This window comes from Entelurus aequoreus, linkage group LG27 (genome assembly GCF_033978785.1).
Source record: "Entelurus aequoreus isolate RoL-2023_Sb linkage group LG27, RoL_Eaeq_v1.1, whole genome shotgun sequence".
Classification (NCBI taxonomy): domain Eukaryota; kingdom Metazoa; phylum Chordata; class Actinopteri; order Syngnathiformes; family Syngnathidae; genus Entelurus; species Entelurus aequoreus.
The window spans coordinates 8962184-8982851 of NC_084757.1; the positions used below are offsets into that span (position 1 = coordinate 8962184).

General features: G+C 35.8%; 1 protein-coding gene across 5 annotated transcripts in view; it reads right to left on the reverse strand.

Moving 5' to 3' along the window:
* ryk (receptor like tyrosine kinase) overlaps positions 1–20668 on the reverse strand; it is a 138210-nt gene that overhangs the window by 7172 nt on the left and 110370 nt on the right. For all 5 annotated transcript variants that reach the window (XR_009824788.1, XM_062039141.1, XM_062039140.1 and 2 more), the window contains exons 13-15: positions 20183–20292; positions 19948–20107; positions 7169–7305 (exon numbers count right to left, since the gene is read on the reverse strand). Coding sequence is in view for 4 of the 5 variants with exons in the window: in XM_062039141.1 (XP_061895125.1) it covers positions 7169–7305; positions 19948–20107; positions 20183–20292 (407 nt within the window). In the remaining variant the exon portion in view is untranslated. The remainder of the gene's footprint in view (positions 1–7168; positions 7306–19947; positions 20108–20182; positions 20293–20668) is intronic.

Genomic DNA, 20668 nt, shown 5'->3' on the forward strand with positions numbered 1-20668 from the left:
CCTCTATATGACAGGAGTGTTCTTCCCTTTTTAAGGACTAACTGCAAAAACACTAGTCAAAGATCCTCTATATGACGTGATTGTTCTTCCCTTTTTAAGGACTAACTGCAAAAACACTAGTCAAAGATCCTCTATATGACGTGATTGTTCTTCCCTTTTTAAGGACTAACTGCAAAAACACCAGTCAAAGATCCTCTATATGACGTGATTGTTCTTCCCTTTTTAAGGACTAACTGCAAAAACACTAGTCAAAGATCCTCTATATGACGTGATTGTTCTTCCCTTTTTAAGGACTAACTGCAAAAACACTAGTCAAAGATCCTCTATATGACGTGATTGTTCTTCCCTTTTTAAGGACTAACTGCAAAAACACTAGTCAAAGATCCTCTATATGGCGTGATTGTTCTTCCCTTTTTAAGGACTAACTGCAAAAACACTAGTCAAAGATCCTCTATATGGCGTGATTGTTCTTCCCTTTTTGAGGACTAACTGCAAAAACACTAGTCAAAGATCCTCTATATGACGTGATTGTTCTTCCCTTTTTAAGGACTAACTGCAAAAACACTAGTCAAAGATCCTCTACATGACGTGATTGTTCTTCCCTTTTTAAGGACTAACTGCAAAAACACTAGTCAAAGATCCTCTATATGACGTGATTGTTCTTCCCTTTTTAAGGACTAACTGCAAAAACACCAGTCAAAGATCCTCTATGGCGTGATTGTTCTTCCCCTTTTTAAGGACTAACTGCAAAAACACCAGTCAAAGATCCTCTATGACGTGATTGTTCTTCCCTTTTTAAGGACTAACTGCAAAAACACCAGTCAAAGATCCTCTATATGGCGTGATTGTTCTTCCCTTTTTAAGGACTAACTGCAAAAACACCAGTCAAAGATCCTCTATATGGCGTGATTGTTCTTCCCTTTTTAAGGACTAACTGCAAAAACACTAGTCAAAGATCCTCTATATGATATGATTGTTCTTCCCTTTTTAAGGACTAACTGCAAAAACACTAGTCAAAGATCCTCTATATGGCGTGATTGTTCTTCCCTTTTTAAGGACTAACTGCAAAAACACTAGTCAAAGATCCTCTATATGACGTGATTGTTTTTCCCTTTTTAAGGAGTAACTGCAAAAACACCAGTCAAAGATCCTCTATATGACGTGATTGTTCTTCCCTTTTTAAGGACTAACTGCAAAAACACTAGTCAAAGATCTCTATATGACGTGATTGTTCTTCCCTTTTTAAGGACTAACTGCAAAAACACTAGTCAAAGATCCTCTATATGGCGTGATTGTTCTTTCCCTTTTTAAGGACTAACTGCAAAAACACTAGTCAAAGATCCTCTATATGGCGTGATTGTTCTTCCCTTTTTAAGGACTAACTGCAAAAACACTAGTCAAAGATCCTCTATATGGCGTGATTGTTCTTCCCTTTTTAAGGACTAAACTGCAAAAACACTAGTCAAAGATCCTCTATATGGCGTGATTGTTCTTCCCTTTTTAAGGAATAACTGCAAAAACACTAGTCAAAGATCCTCTATATGGCGTGGATTGTTCTTCCCTTTTTAAGGACTAACTGCAAAAACACTAGTCAAAGATCCTCTATATGACGTGATTGTTCTTCCCTTTTTAAGGACTAACTGCAAAAACACCAGTCAAAGATCCTCTATATGGCGTGATTGTTCTTCCCTTTTTAAGGACTAACTGCAAAAACACTAGTCAAAGATCCTCTATATGGCGTGATTGTTCTTCCCTTTTTAAGGACTAACTGCAAAAACACTAGTCAAAGATCCTCTATATGACGTGATTGTTCTTCCTTTTTAAGGACTAACTGCAAAAACACTAGTCAAAGATCCTCTATATGGCGTGATTGTTCTTCCCTTTTTAAGGACTAACTGCAAAAACACTAGTCAAAGATCCTCTATATGGCGTGATTGTTCTTCCCTTTTTAAGGACTAACTGCAAAAACACTAGTCAAAGATCCTCTATATGACGTGATTGTACTTCCCTTTTTAAGGACTAACTGCAAAAACACTAGTCAAAGATCCTCTATATGACAGGAGTGTTCTTCCCTTTTTAAGGACTAACTGCAAAAACACTAGTCAAAGATCCTCTATATGACGTGATTGTTCTTCCCTTTTTAAGGACTAACTGCAAAAACACTAGTCAAAGATCCTCTATATGGCGTGATTGTTCTTCCCTTTTTAAGACTAACTGCAAAAACACTAGTCAAAGATCCTCCTATATGACGTGATTGTTCTTCCCTTTTTAAGGACTAACTGCAAAAACACTAGTCAAAGATCCTCTATATGGCGTGATTGTTCTTCCCTTTTTAAGGACTAACTGCAAAAACACTAGTCAAAGATCCTCTATATGGCGTGATTGTTCTTCCCTTTTTAAGGACTAACTGCAAAAACACTAGTCAAAGATCCTCTATATGACAGGAGTGTTCTTCCCTTTTTAAGGACTAACCTGCAAAAACACTAGTCAAAGATCCTCTATATGACAGGAGTGTTCTTCCCTTTTTAAGGACTAACTGCAAAAACACTAGTCAAAGATCCTCTATATGACGTGATTGTTTTTCCCTTTTTAAGGACTAACTGCAAAAACACTAGTCAAAGATCCTCTATATGACGTGATTGTACTTCCCTTTTTAAGGACTAACTGCAAAAACACTAGTCAAAGATCCTCTATATGGCGTGATTGTTCTTCCTTTTTAAGGACTAACCTGCAAAAACACTAGTCAAAGATCCTCTATATGACGTGATTGTACTTCCCTTTTTAAGACTAACTGCAAAAACACTAGTCAAAGATCCTCTATATGACAGGAGTGTTCTTCCCTTTTTAAGGACTAACTGCAAAAACACTAGTCAAAGATCCTCTATGACAGGAGTGTTCTTCCCTTTTTAAGGACTAACTGCAAAAACACTGGTCAAAGATCCTCTTATATGGCGTGATTGTTCTTCCCTTTTTAAGGACTAACTGCAAAAACACCAGTCAAAGATCCTCTATATGACGTGATTGTTCTTCCCTTTTTAAGGGACTAACAGCAAAAACACTGGTCAAAGATCCTCTATATGACGTGATGTTCTTCCCTTTTTAAGGACTAACAGCAAAAACACTGGTCAAAGATCCTTTATATGACGTGATTGTTCTTCCCTTTTTAAGGACTAACTGCAAAAAACACTAGTCAAAGATCCTCTATATGACGTGATTGTTCTTCCCTTTTTAAGGACTAACTGCAAAAACACTAGTCAAAGATCCTCTATATGGCGTGATTGTTCTTCCCTTTTTAAGACTAACTGCAAAAACACTAGTCAAAGATCCTCTATATGGCGTGATTGTTCTTCCCTTTTTAAGGACTAACTGCAAAAACACTAGTCAAAGATCCTCTATATGACGTGATTGTACTTCCCTTTTTAAGGACTAACTGCAAAAACACTAGTCAAAGATCCTCTATATGACAGGAGTGTTCTTCCCTTTTTAAGGACTAACTGCAAAAACACTAGTCAAAGATCCTCTATATGACGTGATTGTTCTTCCCTTTTTAAGACTAACTGCAAAAACACCAGTCAAAGATCCTCTATATGACGTGATTGTTCTTCCCTTTTAAGGACTAACTGCAAAAACACTAGTCAAAGATCCTCTATATGGCGTGATTGTTCTTCCCTTTTAAGGACTAACTGCAAAAACACTAGTCAAAGATCCTCTATATGACGTGATTGTTCTTCCTTTTTAAGGACTAACTGCAAAAACACTAGTCAAAGATCCTCTATATGGCGTGATTGTTCTTCCCTTTTTAAGGACTAACTGCAAAAACACTAGTCAAAGATCCTCTATATGGCGTGATTGTTCTTCCCTTTTTAAGGACTAACTGCAAAAACACTAGTCAAAGATCCTCTATATGACAGGAGTGTTCTTCCCTTTTTAAGGACTAACTGCAAAAACACTAGTCAAAGATCCTCTATATGACGTGATTGTTTTTCCCTTTTTAAGGACTAACTGCAAAAACACTAGTCAAAGATCCTCTATATGACGTGATTGTACTTCCCTTTTTAAGGACTAACTGCAAAAACACTAGTCAAAGATCCTCTATATGGCGTGATTGTTCTTCCCTTTTTAAGGACTAACTGCAAAAACACTAGTCAAAGATCCTCTATATGACGTGATTGTACTTCCCTTTTTAAGGACTAACTGCAAAAACACTAGTCAAAGATCCTCTATATGACAGGAGTGTTCTTCCCTTTTTAAGGGACTAACTGCAAAAACACTAGTCAAAAGATCCTCTATATGACAGGAGTGTTCTTCCCTTTTTAAGGACTAACTGCAAAAACACTGGTCAAAGATCCTCTATATGGCGTGATTGTTCTTCCCTTTTTAGGACTAACTGCAAAAACACCAGTCAAAGATCCTCTATATGACGTGATTGTTCTTCCCTTTTTAAGGACTAACAGCAAAAACACTGGTCAAAGATCCTCTATATGACGTGATTGTTCTTCCCTTTTTAAGGACTAACAGCAAAAACACTGGTCAAAGATCCTTTATATGACGTGATTGTTCTTCCCTTTTTAAGGACTAACTGCAAAAACACTGGTCAAAGATCCTTTATATGACAGGAGTGTTCTGCTATTTTTAGGGATCTACTGCAAAAATAATAGTAAAAAGATCCTCTATAAGACAGGATTGTTGTGCTGTTTTTAAGAACGTGCTGTAAAAACACCAGTCAAAGATCCTATATTTTAAAAGAACGCTCTGTTGTTTTTAAGAACCTACAGTGAAAACACTAGTCAAAGATCTTCAATATGACAGGATCGTTCTGCTCTTTTCAAGGACCTACTGTAAAAACAGTCAAAGATCCCCGATATGACAGGACTGTTCTGCTGTTTTTAAGGACCTACTGGAAAAACACTAGTCAAAGATCCTATATTTTAAAAGAATGCTATGTTTTTTTTAAGAACCTACTGCAAAAACACTAGCCAAAGATCCTATATTTGAAAAGGACGCTCGGCTGTTTTTAAGAACCTTCTGCCAAAACACGAGTCAAAGATCCTGTATATGACCGAAGTGTTCTGCTGTTCTTAAGAACCTACTGCAAAAACACTATTCAAGGATCCTATATTTTAGCTCTGCTGATGATAAAAACTTATTGCAAAAATGATCATCAAAGATCCTTAATATGACAGGAGTGCTGTGCTGTTTTTCAGGAATTACTGCAAAATGTCGCGCCAAAGATCCTGTGTAAAAACACTCTTCATAACACTGCCAGGAGTTTTTAGTTCTTTTAAGGACCTACTGTAAAAACACTCGTCAAAGATCCTCTATATGACAGGAGTTTCTAGTTCGTTTAAGGACCTACTGTAAAAACACTCATCAAAGATCCCCTATATAGGACAGGAGTTTCTTTTGAGGACCTACTGTAAAAAGACTGGTCAAAGATCCTCTATATGACAGGAGTTTCTAGTTCTTTTAAGGACCTACTGTAACAACACTCAAAGATCCTCTATATAACAGGGGTTTCTTTTAAGAACCTACTGTAAAAAACACTCGTCAAAGATCCCCTATATGACAGGAGTTTCTAGTTCTTTTAAGGACCTACTGAAAAACACTCGTCAAAGATCCTCTATATGACAGGAGTTTCTAGTTCTTTTAAGGACCTACTGAAAAACACTCGTCAAAGATCCTCTATATGACAGGAGTTTGTAGTTCTTTGAAGGACCTACTATTAAAACACTTGTCAAAGATCCTCTATATGACAGGAGTTTCTAGTTCTTTTAAGGACCTACTGTAACAACACTCAAAGACCCTCTATATAACAGGGGTTTCTTTTAAGAACCTACTGTAAAAACACTCGTCAAAGATCCCCTATATGACAGGAGTTTGTAGTTCTTTGAAGGACCTACTATTAAAACACTTGTCAAAGATCCTCTATATGACAGGAGTTTCTAGTTCTTTTAAGGACCTACTGTAACAACACTCAAAGATCCTCTATATAACAGGGGTTTCTTTTAAGAACCTACTGTAAAAAACACTCGTCAAAGATCCCCTATATGACAGGAGTTTCTAGTTCTTTTAAGGACCTACTGAAAAACACTCGTCAAAGATCCTCTATATGACAGGAGTTTCTAGTTCTTTTAAGGACCTACTGAAAAACACTCGTCAAAGATCCTCTATATGACAGGAGTTTGTAGTTCTTTGAAGGACCTACTATTAAAACACTTGTCAAAGATCCTCTATATGACAGGAGTTTCTAGTTCTTTTAAGGACCTACTGTAACAACACTCAAAGACCCTCTATATAACAGGGGTTTCTTTTAAGAACCAACTGTAAAAAACACTCGTCAAAGATCCCCTATATGACAGGAGTTTCTAGTTCTTTTAAGGACCTACTGAAAAACACTCGTCAAAGATCCCCTATATGACAGGAGTTTCTAGTTCTTTTAAGGACCTACTGTAAAAACACTCGTCAAAGATCCCCTATATGACAGGAGTTTCTAGTTCTTTTAAGGACCTACTGAAAAACACTCGTCAAAGATCCCCTATATGACAGGAGTTTCTAGTTCTTCTAAGGACCTACTGTAAAAACACTCATCAAAGATATTCTATATAACAGGAGTTTCATTAAAGAACCTACTGTAAAAACACTCGTCAAAGATCCCCTATACGACAGGAGTTTCTAGTTCTTTTAAGGACCTACTGAAAAACACTCGTCAAAGATCCCCTATATGACAGGAGTTTCTAGTTCTTTTAAGGACCTACTGAAAAACACTCGTCAAAGATCCCCTATATGACAGGAGTTTCTAGTTCTTCTAAGGACCTACTGTAAAAACACTCATCAAAGATATTCTATATAACAGGAGTTTCATTAAAGAACCTACTGTAAAAACACTCGTCAAAGATCCCCTATACGACAGGAGTTTGTAGTTCTTTTAAGGACCTACTGTAAAAACACTCGTCAAAGATCCCCTATATGACAGGAGTTTGTAGTTTTTTTAAGGACAAACTGTAAAAACACTCGTCAAAGATCCTCCAAATGACAGGACCTACTGAAAAAACACTAGTCAACGATCCTATATATGACAGGAGTTTCTAGTTCTTTTAGGGACCTATCATAAAAAGAGTGGTCAAAGATCCTCTATATGACAGGAGTGCTGCTGTGAATGGTGACTTACAGTTCATCGGGACAGTTGATGGGCTGTGCTATCCGGTAGCCGTCCTTCAGGTAGGCGGACATCTCAAAGGGGTCGATGTCCACGTACGGCGTCTGGCCCAGCGTCATCAGCTCCCACAGCGTCACGCCAAAAGCCCACTGCACAAACACAACACTTGTCAGGGTCACAATAAGAAATACAAACAATAAACACAGAAAAAGACAACCAAACTACCATCCACACACTCCGCTCACCTTGGACAACCAAACTACCATCCACACACTCCACTCACCTTGGACAACCAAACTACCATCCACACACTCCACTTATAATATATAACCATAATATTACATGTTATGAGTGTGCCTGTTACTACACAACATATATACTTACAAAAATACGTAAATATAATACATTACTATGAATGTGCCTGTTACTACATGACATATATACTTAAAAAATACGTAAATATTACACGTTATGAATGTGCCTGTTACTACATGACATATATACTTAAAAAATACGTAAATATTACACGTTATGAATGTGCCTGTTACTACACAACATATATAGTTACAAATATACGTAAATATTACACGTTATTATGAATGTGCCTGTTACTGTATGACATATATACTTACAAAAATATGTAAATATTACACGTTATGAGTGTGCCTGTTACTACACAACATATATACTTACAAAAAAACGTAAAAATATTACACGTTATGAGTGTGCCTGTTACTACACAACATATATACTTACAAAAATACGTAAATATTACACGTTATGAGTGCCTGTTACTGTATGACATACATACTTACAAAAATACGTAAATATTACACGTTATGAGTGTGCCTGTTAGTACACAACATATATACTTACAAAAATACGTAAATATTACACGTTATTATGAATGTGCCTGTTACTATATGACATACATACTTACAAAAATATGTAAATATTACACGTTATGAGTGTGCCTATTACTACACAACATATATACTTACAAAAATACGTAAATATTACACGTTATTATGAATGTGCCTGTTACTGTATGACATACATACTTACAAAAATATGTAAATATTACATGTTATGAGTGTGCCTGTTACTACACAACATATATACTTACAAAAATACGTAAATATTACACGTTATTATGAATGTGCCTGTTACTGTATGACATATATACTTACAAAAATATGTAAATATTACACGCTATGAGTGTGCCTGTTACTACATGACATATACTGTATACTTAAACAAATACTTAATTATGTTATGTGTACCTCTTACTACATGACATATATGTACAAAAATATGTAATTATTACATGTTATGAGGGTGCCTGTTACTACACAACATACTATATACTTACAAAAAAATGTAAAAATATTACACGTTATGAGTGTGCCTGTTACTACACAACATATATACTTACACAAATACGTAAATATTACACGTTATTATGAATGTGCCTGTTACTGTATGACATATATACTTACAAAAATATGTAAATATTACACGCTATGAGTGTGCCTGTTACTATATGACATACATACTTACAAAAATACATAAATATTACACGTTATGAGTGTGCCTGTTACTACACAACATATATACTTACAAAAATATGTAAATATTACACGTTATTATGAATGTGTCTGTTACTACAAAACATATATACTTACAAAAATATGTAAATATTACACGTTATTATGAATGTGCCTGTTGCTATATGACATACATACTTACAAAAATACATAAATATTACACGTTATGAGTGTGCCTGTTACTACACAACATATATACTTACAAAAATATGTAAATATTACACGTTATTATGAATGTGTCTGTTACTATATGACATATATACTTACAAAAATATGTAAATATTACACGTTATTATGAATGTGCCTGTTACTATATGACATATATACTTACAAAAATATGTAAATATTACACGTTATGAGTGTGCCTGTAACTACACAACATATATACTTACAAAAATATGTAAATATTACACACTATAAGTGTGCCTGTTACTACATGACATATACTGTATAATTAAAAAAAATCTGTAAATATTACACGTTATTATGAATGCGCCTGTTACTATATGACATACATACTTACAAAAATATGTAAATATTACACGTTATGAGTGTGCCTGTTACTACACAACATATATACTTACAAAAATATGTAAATATTACACGTTATTATGAAATAGCCTGTTACTATATGACATACATACTTACAAAAATACGTAAATATTACACGTTATGAGTGTGCCTATTACTACACAACATATATACTTACAAAAATACGTAAATATTACACGTTATTATGAATGTGTCTGTTACTATATGACATACATACTTACAAAAATACGTAAATATTACACGTTATAAGTGTGCCTGTTACTACACAACATATATACTTACACAAATACGTAAATATTACACGTTATTATGAATGTGCCTGTTACTGCATGACATATATACTTACAAAAATATGTAAATTTTACACACTATGAGTGTGCCTGTTACTACATGACATATACTGTATACTTAAACAAATACTTAATTACGTTATGAGTGTACCTCTTACTACATGACATATGCACAAAAATATGTAATTATTACATGTTATGAGGGTGCCTGTTACTACACAACATACTATATACTTACAAAAAAATGTAAAAATATTACACGTTATGAGTGTGCCTGTTACTACGAAACATATATACTTACAAAAATATGTAAATATTACACGTTATTATGAATGTGCCTGTTACTGTATGACAGGGGTCACCAACCTTTTTGAAAGCAAGAGCTACTTCTTGGGTACTGATTAATGCGAAGGGCTACCATTTTGATACACACTTAAATAAATTGCCAGAAATAGCCAATTTGCTCAATTTACCTTTAACTCTATGTTATTATTAATAATTAATGATATTTACACTTAATTGAACGGTTTAAAAGAGGAGAAAACACGAAAAAAATGACAATTAAATTTTGAAACATAGTTTATCTTCAATTTCGAATCTTTAAAATTCTAAATTCAACCGAAAAAAAGAAGACAAAAACTTTAAAAAAATAATTTATGGAACATCATTAGTAATTTTTCCTGATTAAGATTAATTTTAGAATTTTGATGACATGTTTTAAATAGGTTAAAATCCAATCTACACTTTGTTAGAATATATAACAAATTGGACCAAGCTATATTTCTAACAAAGACAAATCATTATTTCTTCTAGATTTTCCAGAACAAAAATTTTAAAAGAAATTCAAAAGACTTTGAAATAAGATTTAAATTTGATTCTACAGATTTTCTAGATTTGCCAGAATAATTTTTTTGAATTTTAATCATAATAAGTTGGAAGAAATATTTCACAAATATTCTTCGTCGAAAAAACAGAAGCTAAAATGAAGAATTAAATTACAATTTATTTATTATTCTTTACAATTAAAAAAAATACATTTACTTGAACATTGATTTAAATTGTCAGGAAAGAAGAGCAAGGAATTTAAAAGGTAAAAAGGTATATGTGTTTAAAAATCCTAAAATCATTTTTAAGGTTGTATTTTTTCTCTAAATGTGTCTTTCTGAAAGTTATTAGAAGCAAAGTAAAAAAAATTAATGAATTCATTTAAACAAGTGAAGACCAAGTCTTTAATATATTTTCTTGGATTTTCAAATTCTATTTGAGTTTTGTCTCTCTTAGAATTAAAAATGTCGGGCAAAGCGAGACCAGATTGCTAGTAAATAAATACAATTTTAAAAATAGAGGCAGCTCACTGGTAAGTGCTGCTATTTGAGCTATTTTTAGAACAGGCCAGCGGGCTACTCATCTGGTCCTTACGGGCTACCTGGTGCCCGCGGGCACCGCGTTGGTGACCCCTGCTGTATGACATACATACTTACAAAAATACGTAAATATTACACGTTATGAGTGTGCCTGTTACTACACAACATATATATTTACAAAAATACGTAAATAATACACGTTATTATGAAATAGCCTGTTACTATATGACATACATACTTACAAAAATATGTAAATATTACACGTTACGAGTGTGCCTGTTACTACACAACATATATACTTGCAAAAATACGTAAATATTACACGTTATTATGAATGTGCCTGTTACTGTATGACATATATACTTACAAAAATACGTAAATATTATATACGTTATGAGTGTGCCTGTTACTACACAACATATATACTTACAAAAATATGTAAATATTACACGTTATTATGAAATAGCCTGTTACTATATGACATACATACTTACAAAAATATATAAATATTACACGTTATGAGTGTGCCTGTTACTACACAACATATATACTTACAAAAATACGTAAATATTACACGTTATTATGAATGTGCCTGTTACTGTATGACATATATACTTACAAAAATATGTAAATATTACACGCTATGAGTGTGCCTGTTACTACATGACATATACTGTATACTTAAACAAATACTTAATTATGTTATGTGTACCTCTTACTACATGACATATATGTACAAAAATATGTAATTATTACATGTTATGAGGGTGCCTGTTACTACACAACATACTATATACTTACAAAAAAATTTAAAAATATTACACGTTATGAGTGTGCCTGTTACTACACAATATATACACTTACAAAAATATGTAAATATTACACGTTATTATGAATGTGCCTGTTACTATATGACATACATACTTACAAAAATACATAAATATTACACGTTATGAGTGTGCCTGTTACTACACAACATATATACTTACAAAAATATGTAAATATTACACGTTATTATGAATGTGTCTGTTACTATATGACATACATACTTACAAAAATATGTAAATATTACACGTTATTATGAATGTGCCTGTTACTATATGACATACATACTTACAAAAATATGTAAATATTACACGTTATGAGTGTGCCTGTAACTACACAACATATATACTTACAAAAATATGTAAATATTACACACTATAAGTGTGCCTGTTACTACATGACATATACTGTATAATTTAAAAAAATCCGTAAATATTACACGTTATTATGAATGTGCCTGTTACTATATGACATACATACTTACAAAAATACGTAAATATTACACGTTATGAGTGTGCCTGTTACTACACAACATATATACTTAAAAAAATACGTAAATATTACACGTTATTATGAATGTGCCTGTTACTATATGACATACATACTTACAAAAATACGTAAATATTACACATTATGAGTGTGCCTGTTAATACATGACATATACTGTATACTTAAACAAATACGTAAATATTACACGTTATGAGTGTACCTGTTTGTACATGACATATATACGTACAAAAATACGTAATTATTACATGTTATGAGTGTGCCTGTTACTACACAACATATATACTTTCAAAAATACGTAAATCTTACACGTTATTATGAATGTGCCTGTTACTGTATGACATATATACTTACAAAAATACGTAAATATTATACGTTATGAGTGTGCCTGTTAATACATGACATATACTGTATACTTAAACAAATACGTAAATATTACACGTTATGAGTGTACCTGTTACTACATGACATATATACGTACAAAAATACGTAATTATTACATGTTATGAGTGTGCCTGTTACTACCCAACATATATACTTACAAAAAAACCCGGAAATATTACACGTTATGAGTGTACCTGTTACTACATGACATATATACGTACCAAATTACGTAATTATTACATGTTATGAGTGTGCCTGTTGCTACACAACATATATACTTACAAAAAAACTTAAAAATATTACATTAAAAAAAAAAAAAAAAAAAAAAAAAAAAAAAAATTACACGTTATGAGTGTGCCTGTTACTACACAACATATATACTTACAAAAATACGTAAATATTACACGTTATTATGAATGTGCCTGATACGTAAATATTACACGCTATGAGTGTGCCTGTACTGTATAATTAAAAACATCTGTAAATATTACACGTTACGAATGTTACTACATGACATGTATACTTACAAAAATACGTAAATATTACACGTTATTATTAATGTGCCTGTTACTACGACATACCTACTGACAGCGTGTATATAAAACGATGGAGGCTTTCGGATGGGTTTTTTTTTTTTTGAGTGATTGTTAGCTGACTTTTGCTAGCATTTGTTTACTATTTAGAGCATTGTGAATGATGGAAAATATTCCCAAACAAGCGCAGTTCCCCTTTAAATGTCACACATGCAGGCTGCTGCTAGTGCGGCGTCTTTGGGGACGATAAACAGCAATCACTTTACAGATCTATCCAAAAACATGAATGAAATGAAACATGGGACTACATAAACGAGGCAAACACCTGTTAGTTGAGTTTGTAAACAGCGAGCGTGGGATCGCTGTGAAACAAAGACGTGTAAGGACATGCAGACGTGATTCATCTTACTACACTTGCACAGCATTTGTTCATTCAATGAGGTGAAGACAATCTCCTCGACAATCACGGCAAACCATAAACTAACGAGTTTGTGTGCGTCACATTCGGTGTGCGTCATGCCGAGGCCATGCTTAGCCGCTAGCTAATAGCAGGCCTCTGTGGACCGCCGGGAGGGGAGGCGGGTGCTGCCGTTCTTGGCTTCCCGCGAGGCGTCGTGACCATAAGAGGAATGCGGAGGGGTTGTCTGCCCGCCTGCACCTTGACCACCACTCTGACAATGACACAAATACGGCGGGACCTCGAAAAAGGTCAAAGAGTTATTTCTGGGATGCCGGGCAACTTCCAGCGTGTACAGATTTAGACTAGGGATGTCCAAGTTAACTCATTAATTCATGTGATTCATCACAAACATCTATAAACACATTTGAACTTTACAGTACAGATAAGAACGAAATGTCGTTGCATTTTGAGCAAACACGCTCCTTTACCTTAAAGGCCTACTGAAATGAATTTTTTTTATTTAAACGGGGATAGCAGATTCATTCTATGTGTCATACTTGATCATTTTGCGATATTGCCATATTTTGCTGAAAGGATTTAGTATAGAACAACGACGATAAAGATCGCAACTTTTGGTATCTGATAAAAAAAAAAAGCCTTGGCTGTACCGGAAGTAGCGTGACGTAGTCAATTGAAAGGCTCCTCATATTTTCCTATTGTTTTCAACGCAGCTAGAGCGATTCGGAGCGAGAAAGTGACGATTACCCCATTAATTTGAGCGAGGATGAAAGATTCGTGGATGAGGAACGTGAGAGTGAAGGACTAGAGTGCAGTGCAGGACGGATCTTTTTTCGCTCTGACCGTAACTTAGGTACAAGCTGGCTCATTGGATTCCACACTCTCTCCTTTTTCTATTGTGGATCACGGATTTGTATTTTAAACCACCTGGGATACTATATCCTCTTGAAAATGAGAGTCGAGAACGCGAAATGGACATTCACAGTGACTTTTATCTCCACGACAATACATCGACGAAACACTTTAGCTACGGAGCTAACGTGATAGCGTCGTGCTTAACTGCATATAGAAACAAAATAAATAAATCCCTGACTGGAAGGATAGACAGAAAATCAACAATACTATTAAACCATGGACATGTAAATACAGGGTTAATTCTTTCCAGCCTGGCGAAGCTTAACAATGCTGTTGCTAACGACGCCATTGAAGCTAACTTAGCAACGGGACCTCACAGAGCTATGCTAAAAACATTAGCTATCCACCTACGCCAGCCAGCCCTCATCTGCCCATCAACACCCGTGCTCACCTGCGTTCCAGCAAATCGACGGTGCGACGAAGGACTTCACCCGATCACACATGCGGTCGGCGAGATGGAGGAAGTTAAGGTGAGTTCGGCGGCTAACGCGTCTGCTATCCATCTCTGTCTTCCTGGTTGTGTTGCTGCAGCCAGCCGCTAATACACCGATCCCACCTACAGCTTTCTGCTTTGCAGCCTCCATTGTTCATTAAACAAATTGCAAAAGATTCACCAACACAGATGTCCAGAATACTGTGGAATTTTGACATGAAAACAGAGCTATTTTGTTTTGGATTGAATGGTGTACCAATACTTCCGCATCAACTCATTCCGTCACGCGCATACGTCATCATACATAGACGTTATCAAGCGGAAGTGTGGCGGGAAATTTAAAATTACACTTTATAAGTTAACCCGGCCGTATTGGCATGTTTTGCAATGTTAAGATTTCATCATTGATATATAAACTATCAGACTGCGTGGTCGGTAGTAGTGGCTTTCAGTAGGCCTTTAACTTTTATGGTGTTTGGTTGTTTTTTTTACACCAAATTACTGTAAATTGAAAACAAAAAAAACTAGAGATGTCCGATAATGGCTTTTTTGCCGATATCGTCCAAATCTTAACTACCGATTCCGATATCAACCGATACCGATATATACAGTGGTGGAATGAACACATTATTATGCCTAATTTTGCTGTGATGCCCCGCTGGATGCATTAAACAATGTAACTTTACCATGAATTGATTAACGTGCACCCCGACTTAAACAAGTTGAAAAACTTACCATTTAGTGGTCAATTGTACGGAATATGTACTGTACTGTGCAATCTACTAATACAAGTTCCAATCAATCAATCAAAAACAAGGTTTTCCAAAATAAGAGAACAACTTTAACTCCAGTTATGGGAAAAAAGTGCCAACATGGCACTGCCATATTTATTATTGAAGTCACAAAGTGCTTTTTTTTTTTTAACATGCCTCAAAACAACAGCTACAAAAACAATGAAGGCACACAGCTTCAGTCCAGAGTACGGAGGGTGTACATTACCGTTCAAAAGTTTGGGGTCACATTGAAATGTCCTTATTTTTGAAGGAAAAGCACTGTACTTTTCAATGAAGATAACTTTAAACTAGTCTTAACTTGAAAGAAATACACTCTATACATTGCTAATGTGGTAAATGACTATTCTAGCTGCAAATGTCTGGTTTTTGGTGCAATATCTACATAGGTGTAAAGAGGCCCATTTCCAGCAACTATCACTCCAGTGTTCTAATGGTACAATGTGTTTGCTCATTGGCTCAGAAGGCTAATTGATGATTAGAAAACCCTTGTGCAATCATGTTCACACATCTGAAAACAGTTTAGCTCGTTACAGAAGCTACAAAACTGACCTTCCTTTGAGCAGATTGAGTTTCTGGAGCATCACACTTGTGGGGTCAATTAAACACTCAAAATGGCCAGAAAAAGAGAACTTTCATGTGAAACTCGACAGTCTATTCTTGTTCTTAGAAATGAAAGCTATTCCACAAAATTGTTTGGGTGACCCCAAACTTTTGAACGGTAGTGTATATTGTAGCGTCCCGGAAGAGTTAGTGCTGCAAGGGGTTCTGGGTATTTGTTCTGTTGTGTTACGGTGCGGATGTTCTCCCGAAATGTGTTTGTCATTCTTGTTTGGTGTGGCGCATATTTGTAACAGTGTTTAAGTTGTTTACACGGCCACCCTCAGTGTGACCTGTATGGCTGTTGACCAAGTATGCGTGGCATTCACTTGTGTGTGTGTAAAAGCTGCATATATTATGTGACTGGGCCGGCACGCTGTTTGTATGGAGGGAAAGCGGACGTGACGACGGTTGTAGAGGACGCTAAAGGCAGTGGCTTTAAGGCACGCCCCCGATATTGTTGTTCGGGTGGGGAGAAATTCGGGAGAATGGTTGCCCCGGGAGATTTTCCGGAGGGGCACTGAAATTCAGGAGTCTCCCGGGAAAATCGGGAGGGTTGGCAAGTATGCCCTACGTCCGTGTTTTACCGGATATGTACCGCTCTGTACAGTGGCGTTTTAAAAAGTTATTCATAATTTCCGATATTACATTTTAAAGCATTTATCGGCCGATATTATCGGACATCTCTACAAAAAACGATACAACTTTCATTTTTACGGTACAATTCTGACGCCTGAGCAGCCAGTTGTTTTTATTTTTTTAACTGTTAAATCTACAGTTGTTTTAATAGTGCATTAAGGCAGGGGTCCCCAACCTTTTTTCCACCAGGGACCGGTTTAATGTATGCATTACTTTCAATGACCGGCTTTCTACGTTTTGCAGATAAAAACAGCCAAAAATGAGCCTTTGGCTACAATCTGAAAGTTAAGTCGGAGAAAATGTGGTAGTTTATAAATGAACTAGATCAGGCACTTACTGAAGGAATTGCATGTGAATGCTCCAGTGCTGACAGAATGAAGTACGAATGTAAGAATAGTTTGAATGTTGGAATGCATTTGAATTTCCAGGAAAACCGGAATTTGGTTTGGAACTTGGGAAAGACTTAGTTTGAATGTCCAGGATGAGTGGAAGGTGGAATGGTTTGAATAGGTTGAAAATGTTGGAATTGTGGAAGTGTGAAAAATGGATAATTCATTTGGAATGGGAAAAATTTCCCTAAAAACGGAGAGTTCTTGGAAATCCGGGATTTTTTTTTTTTTTTTACAGTTTTTGAAAGGGAGCACATAATTCTTGAACAGGCTGAATATTTTGAAGTTGGAATGGTTTGAGTGGAAGTTGTGGAACTTTGAAAAATGTCCCATTCTTTTCAATGGGAATTTCATGGAAATTTGGGGATTTCGGGAAAAAGGGGATTTTTTGGGGGGAAAATGCAAAAAAATGTGAATGTTCCGAATGAGTTAAAATGGTTGGTGTTGGAATTGTTCAAATCGATTGAGAAATGTTGACGTAGTAACATTTTTAATTGAGAAATGGTTTTACGGAATTCCTGGAATTTCGGGAAAACCAGAAATGTTTCCAGTTCGAAAAAAACAACGTTGTTTTTTGTCTTGATTAAGAGGAATGTTTTGACGGTGGAACGGTTTAAATGGGTTGAAAAATGTGGATGGAGTAGTCGCCAGAAAAAATGGTCAAAAAAGGGTTTGAAAAAACTGGAATTCTCGGAATTCCTGGAAATTTTTTTTACTTGAAAAAATGATAGTTTCAATTTCCACGATGAGTGGAATGTGTTGAAGGTGGAATGGTTTGAATCGGTTGAAAAATTTGGAAATGGTGGAAGTTTGAAAAATGGCCAATTCATGGGAAAAATGTCCCTAAAAACGGAAAATTCTTGGAAATCCGGAATTTTTTATTTTTTTTTACAGTTTTTGAACTGAGCACACAATTCTTGAACAGGCTGAATATTTTGAAGTTGGAACGGTTTGAGTGGAAGTTGTGGAACTTTGAAAAATGTCCCATTCTTTTCAATGGGAATTTCATGGAAATTTGGGGATTTCGGGAAAAAAGGGATTTTTTTTGGGGAAAACGCAAAAAAATTTGAATGTTCCGAATGAGTCGAAATGGTTGGTGTTGGAATTGTATCTGACAAGAGCACTCTGTATCGTAGCGTCTATGCTGTCTTTAAGGACATAATGCAAATAATCAAAGATCCTGTATATTACAGGAAAATGTTAATGATTTGGGCGTTTTTTTGCTGCAAAACACTTTTTAAAGATCCTGTATACGACAAAAGGGTTCTGTTGTTTTTAGGAATCAGCTGCATAAACAAACAGAAGTCAAAGATCCTGTGTACGACAGGAGAGTTCTGCTGTTTTTAGGAATGATCTGCACAAGCAAACACAAGTCAAAGATCCTGTGTACGATGAGAAGAGTCCTGATGTTTTTTTTTGGAACCATCTGCTTAAACAAACACAAGTCCAAAATCCTGTATATGACAGGAAACTTGTGCTGCTTTTAGGAATCTGTTGCTTAAACACTAGTCAAAGATCTATCATATGACAAATAATTGTGCTGTTTTTAGGAATCTGCTGCTTAAACACAAGTCAAAGATCCAGTATATGACAGGAGAGTTTTGCTGTTTTTAGGAATCTGCTGCTTAAACACAAGTCAAAGATCCAGTATATGACAGGAGAGTTTTGCTGTTTTTAGGAATCTGCAGCATATACATAAACTAGTCAAATATCCAGTATATGACAGGAGAGTTGTGCTGTTTTTAGGAATCTGCAGCATATACATAAACTAGTCAAAGATCCAGTATATGACAGGAGAGTTGTGCTGTTTTTAGGAATCTGCGGCATATACATAAACTAGTCAAAGATCCTGTATATGACAGGAGAGTTGTGCTGTTTTTAGGAATCTGCAGCATATACATAAACTAGTCAAAGATCCAGTATATGACAGGAGAGTTGTGCTGTTTTAGGAATCTGCAGCATATACATAAACTAGTCAAAGATCCTGTATATGACAGGAAACTTGTGCTGCTTTTAGGAATCTGCTGCTTAAACACTAGTCAAAGATTCAGTGTATGACAAATAATTGTGCTGTTTTTAGGAATCTGCTGCTTAAACACAAGTCAAAGATCCAGTACATGACATAGGAGTTGTGCGGTTTTTAGGAATCTGCATCATAAAAACAAGTCAAAGATCCAGTATAAGACAGGAGACTGTTTTAGGAGCATACTGCATAAAAACTAAATGTATATGACAGGAGAGTTGTGCTGTTTTTAGGAATCAGCTGCAATGTGATGTCATACATGGACTGCATGCCGTCAGTTGAAAAGCAGGGTATCAACGTCAGACCGGTTTGGTTTTGGTTTTATGTGGACCAGGAAGGACTTTATGAGACAAACCACATCAGCAGGAAGTACAACCCAGGAGCAAAATTTAAAAAAAATAAATAAATAAAAATCAGGGCGAGGAAGTAGAAAAATGCATGCAGCCGCACATTCCAACACAAAACAGAAAGGTCTGCTGGGTGTTGACTTTATTTGTCGGTTTATGGAGACGTTTTCTCACCACGTCGCTGGCGCTGGAGAAGTCGTTGTCCAGCAGGCTTTCCAGAGCCATCCAGCGCACGGGCCGGTTCTCGTTGTCCCCCAGGCAGTGGTAGTCCATGGGGAAGAGATCTCGGGCCAGGGCGTTGTCCGTGATCTTCACCTGCATGTTGTCGTCGATGCTGCGGGGAGAGCCGGGTTACCTACAGGTCAACTTCGGTACATTTCCACACCTGGGGGAAAAGTGGGCCACTCACACACAGTTCCTGGCGGCCAGGTCTTTGTGGATGACCTCTCGCCGGGCCAGGTAGCTCATTCCGCACGCGATCTGGATCGCCATGTAGACCAGGTCTTGCTGAGAGACGGCCTGGCGAGGAAACGAGCAGAGACAATGGTGAGAGCAGGAAACAAGTGCCATGTGGCCCTTACTTCCTTCACCGGGGTCAAAAACTAGACATTTATATTCATCAACTCCTCTTTTTTATGGCTTTCACCGCGTTACGACTGCAACACAATGTCCACTTTCACTGGGACTAAGTCATCAAACTAAACTCTGCATGAAACACAAAACTAAGTAGGGATCCACAGATTATCGGCGCCGATATTTGGCATTTTGACATACATGGGCATTAGCGACTGAACTACATGAGCAAATACAATACATACACACATGATAGCAGTATATTTAATATTTAAAAAACAATAATTAGTGAAGTAGATAGGAACTACAATTTGCAATTCCG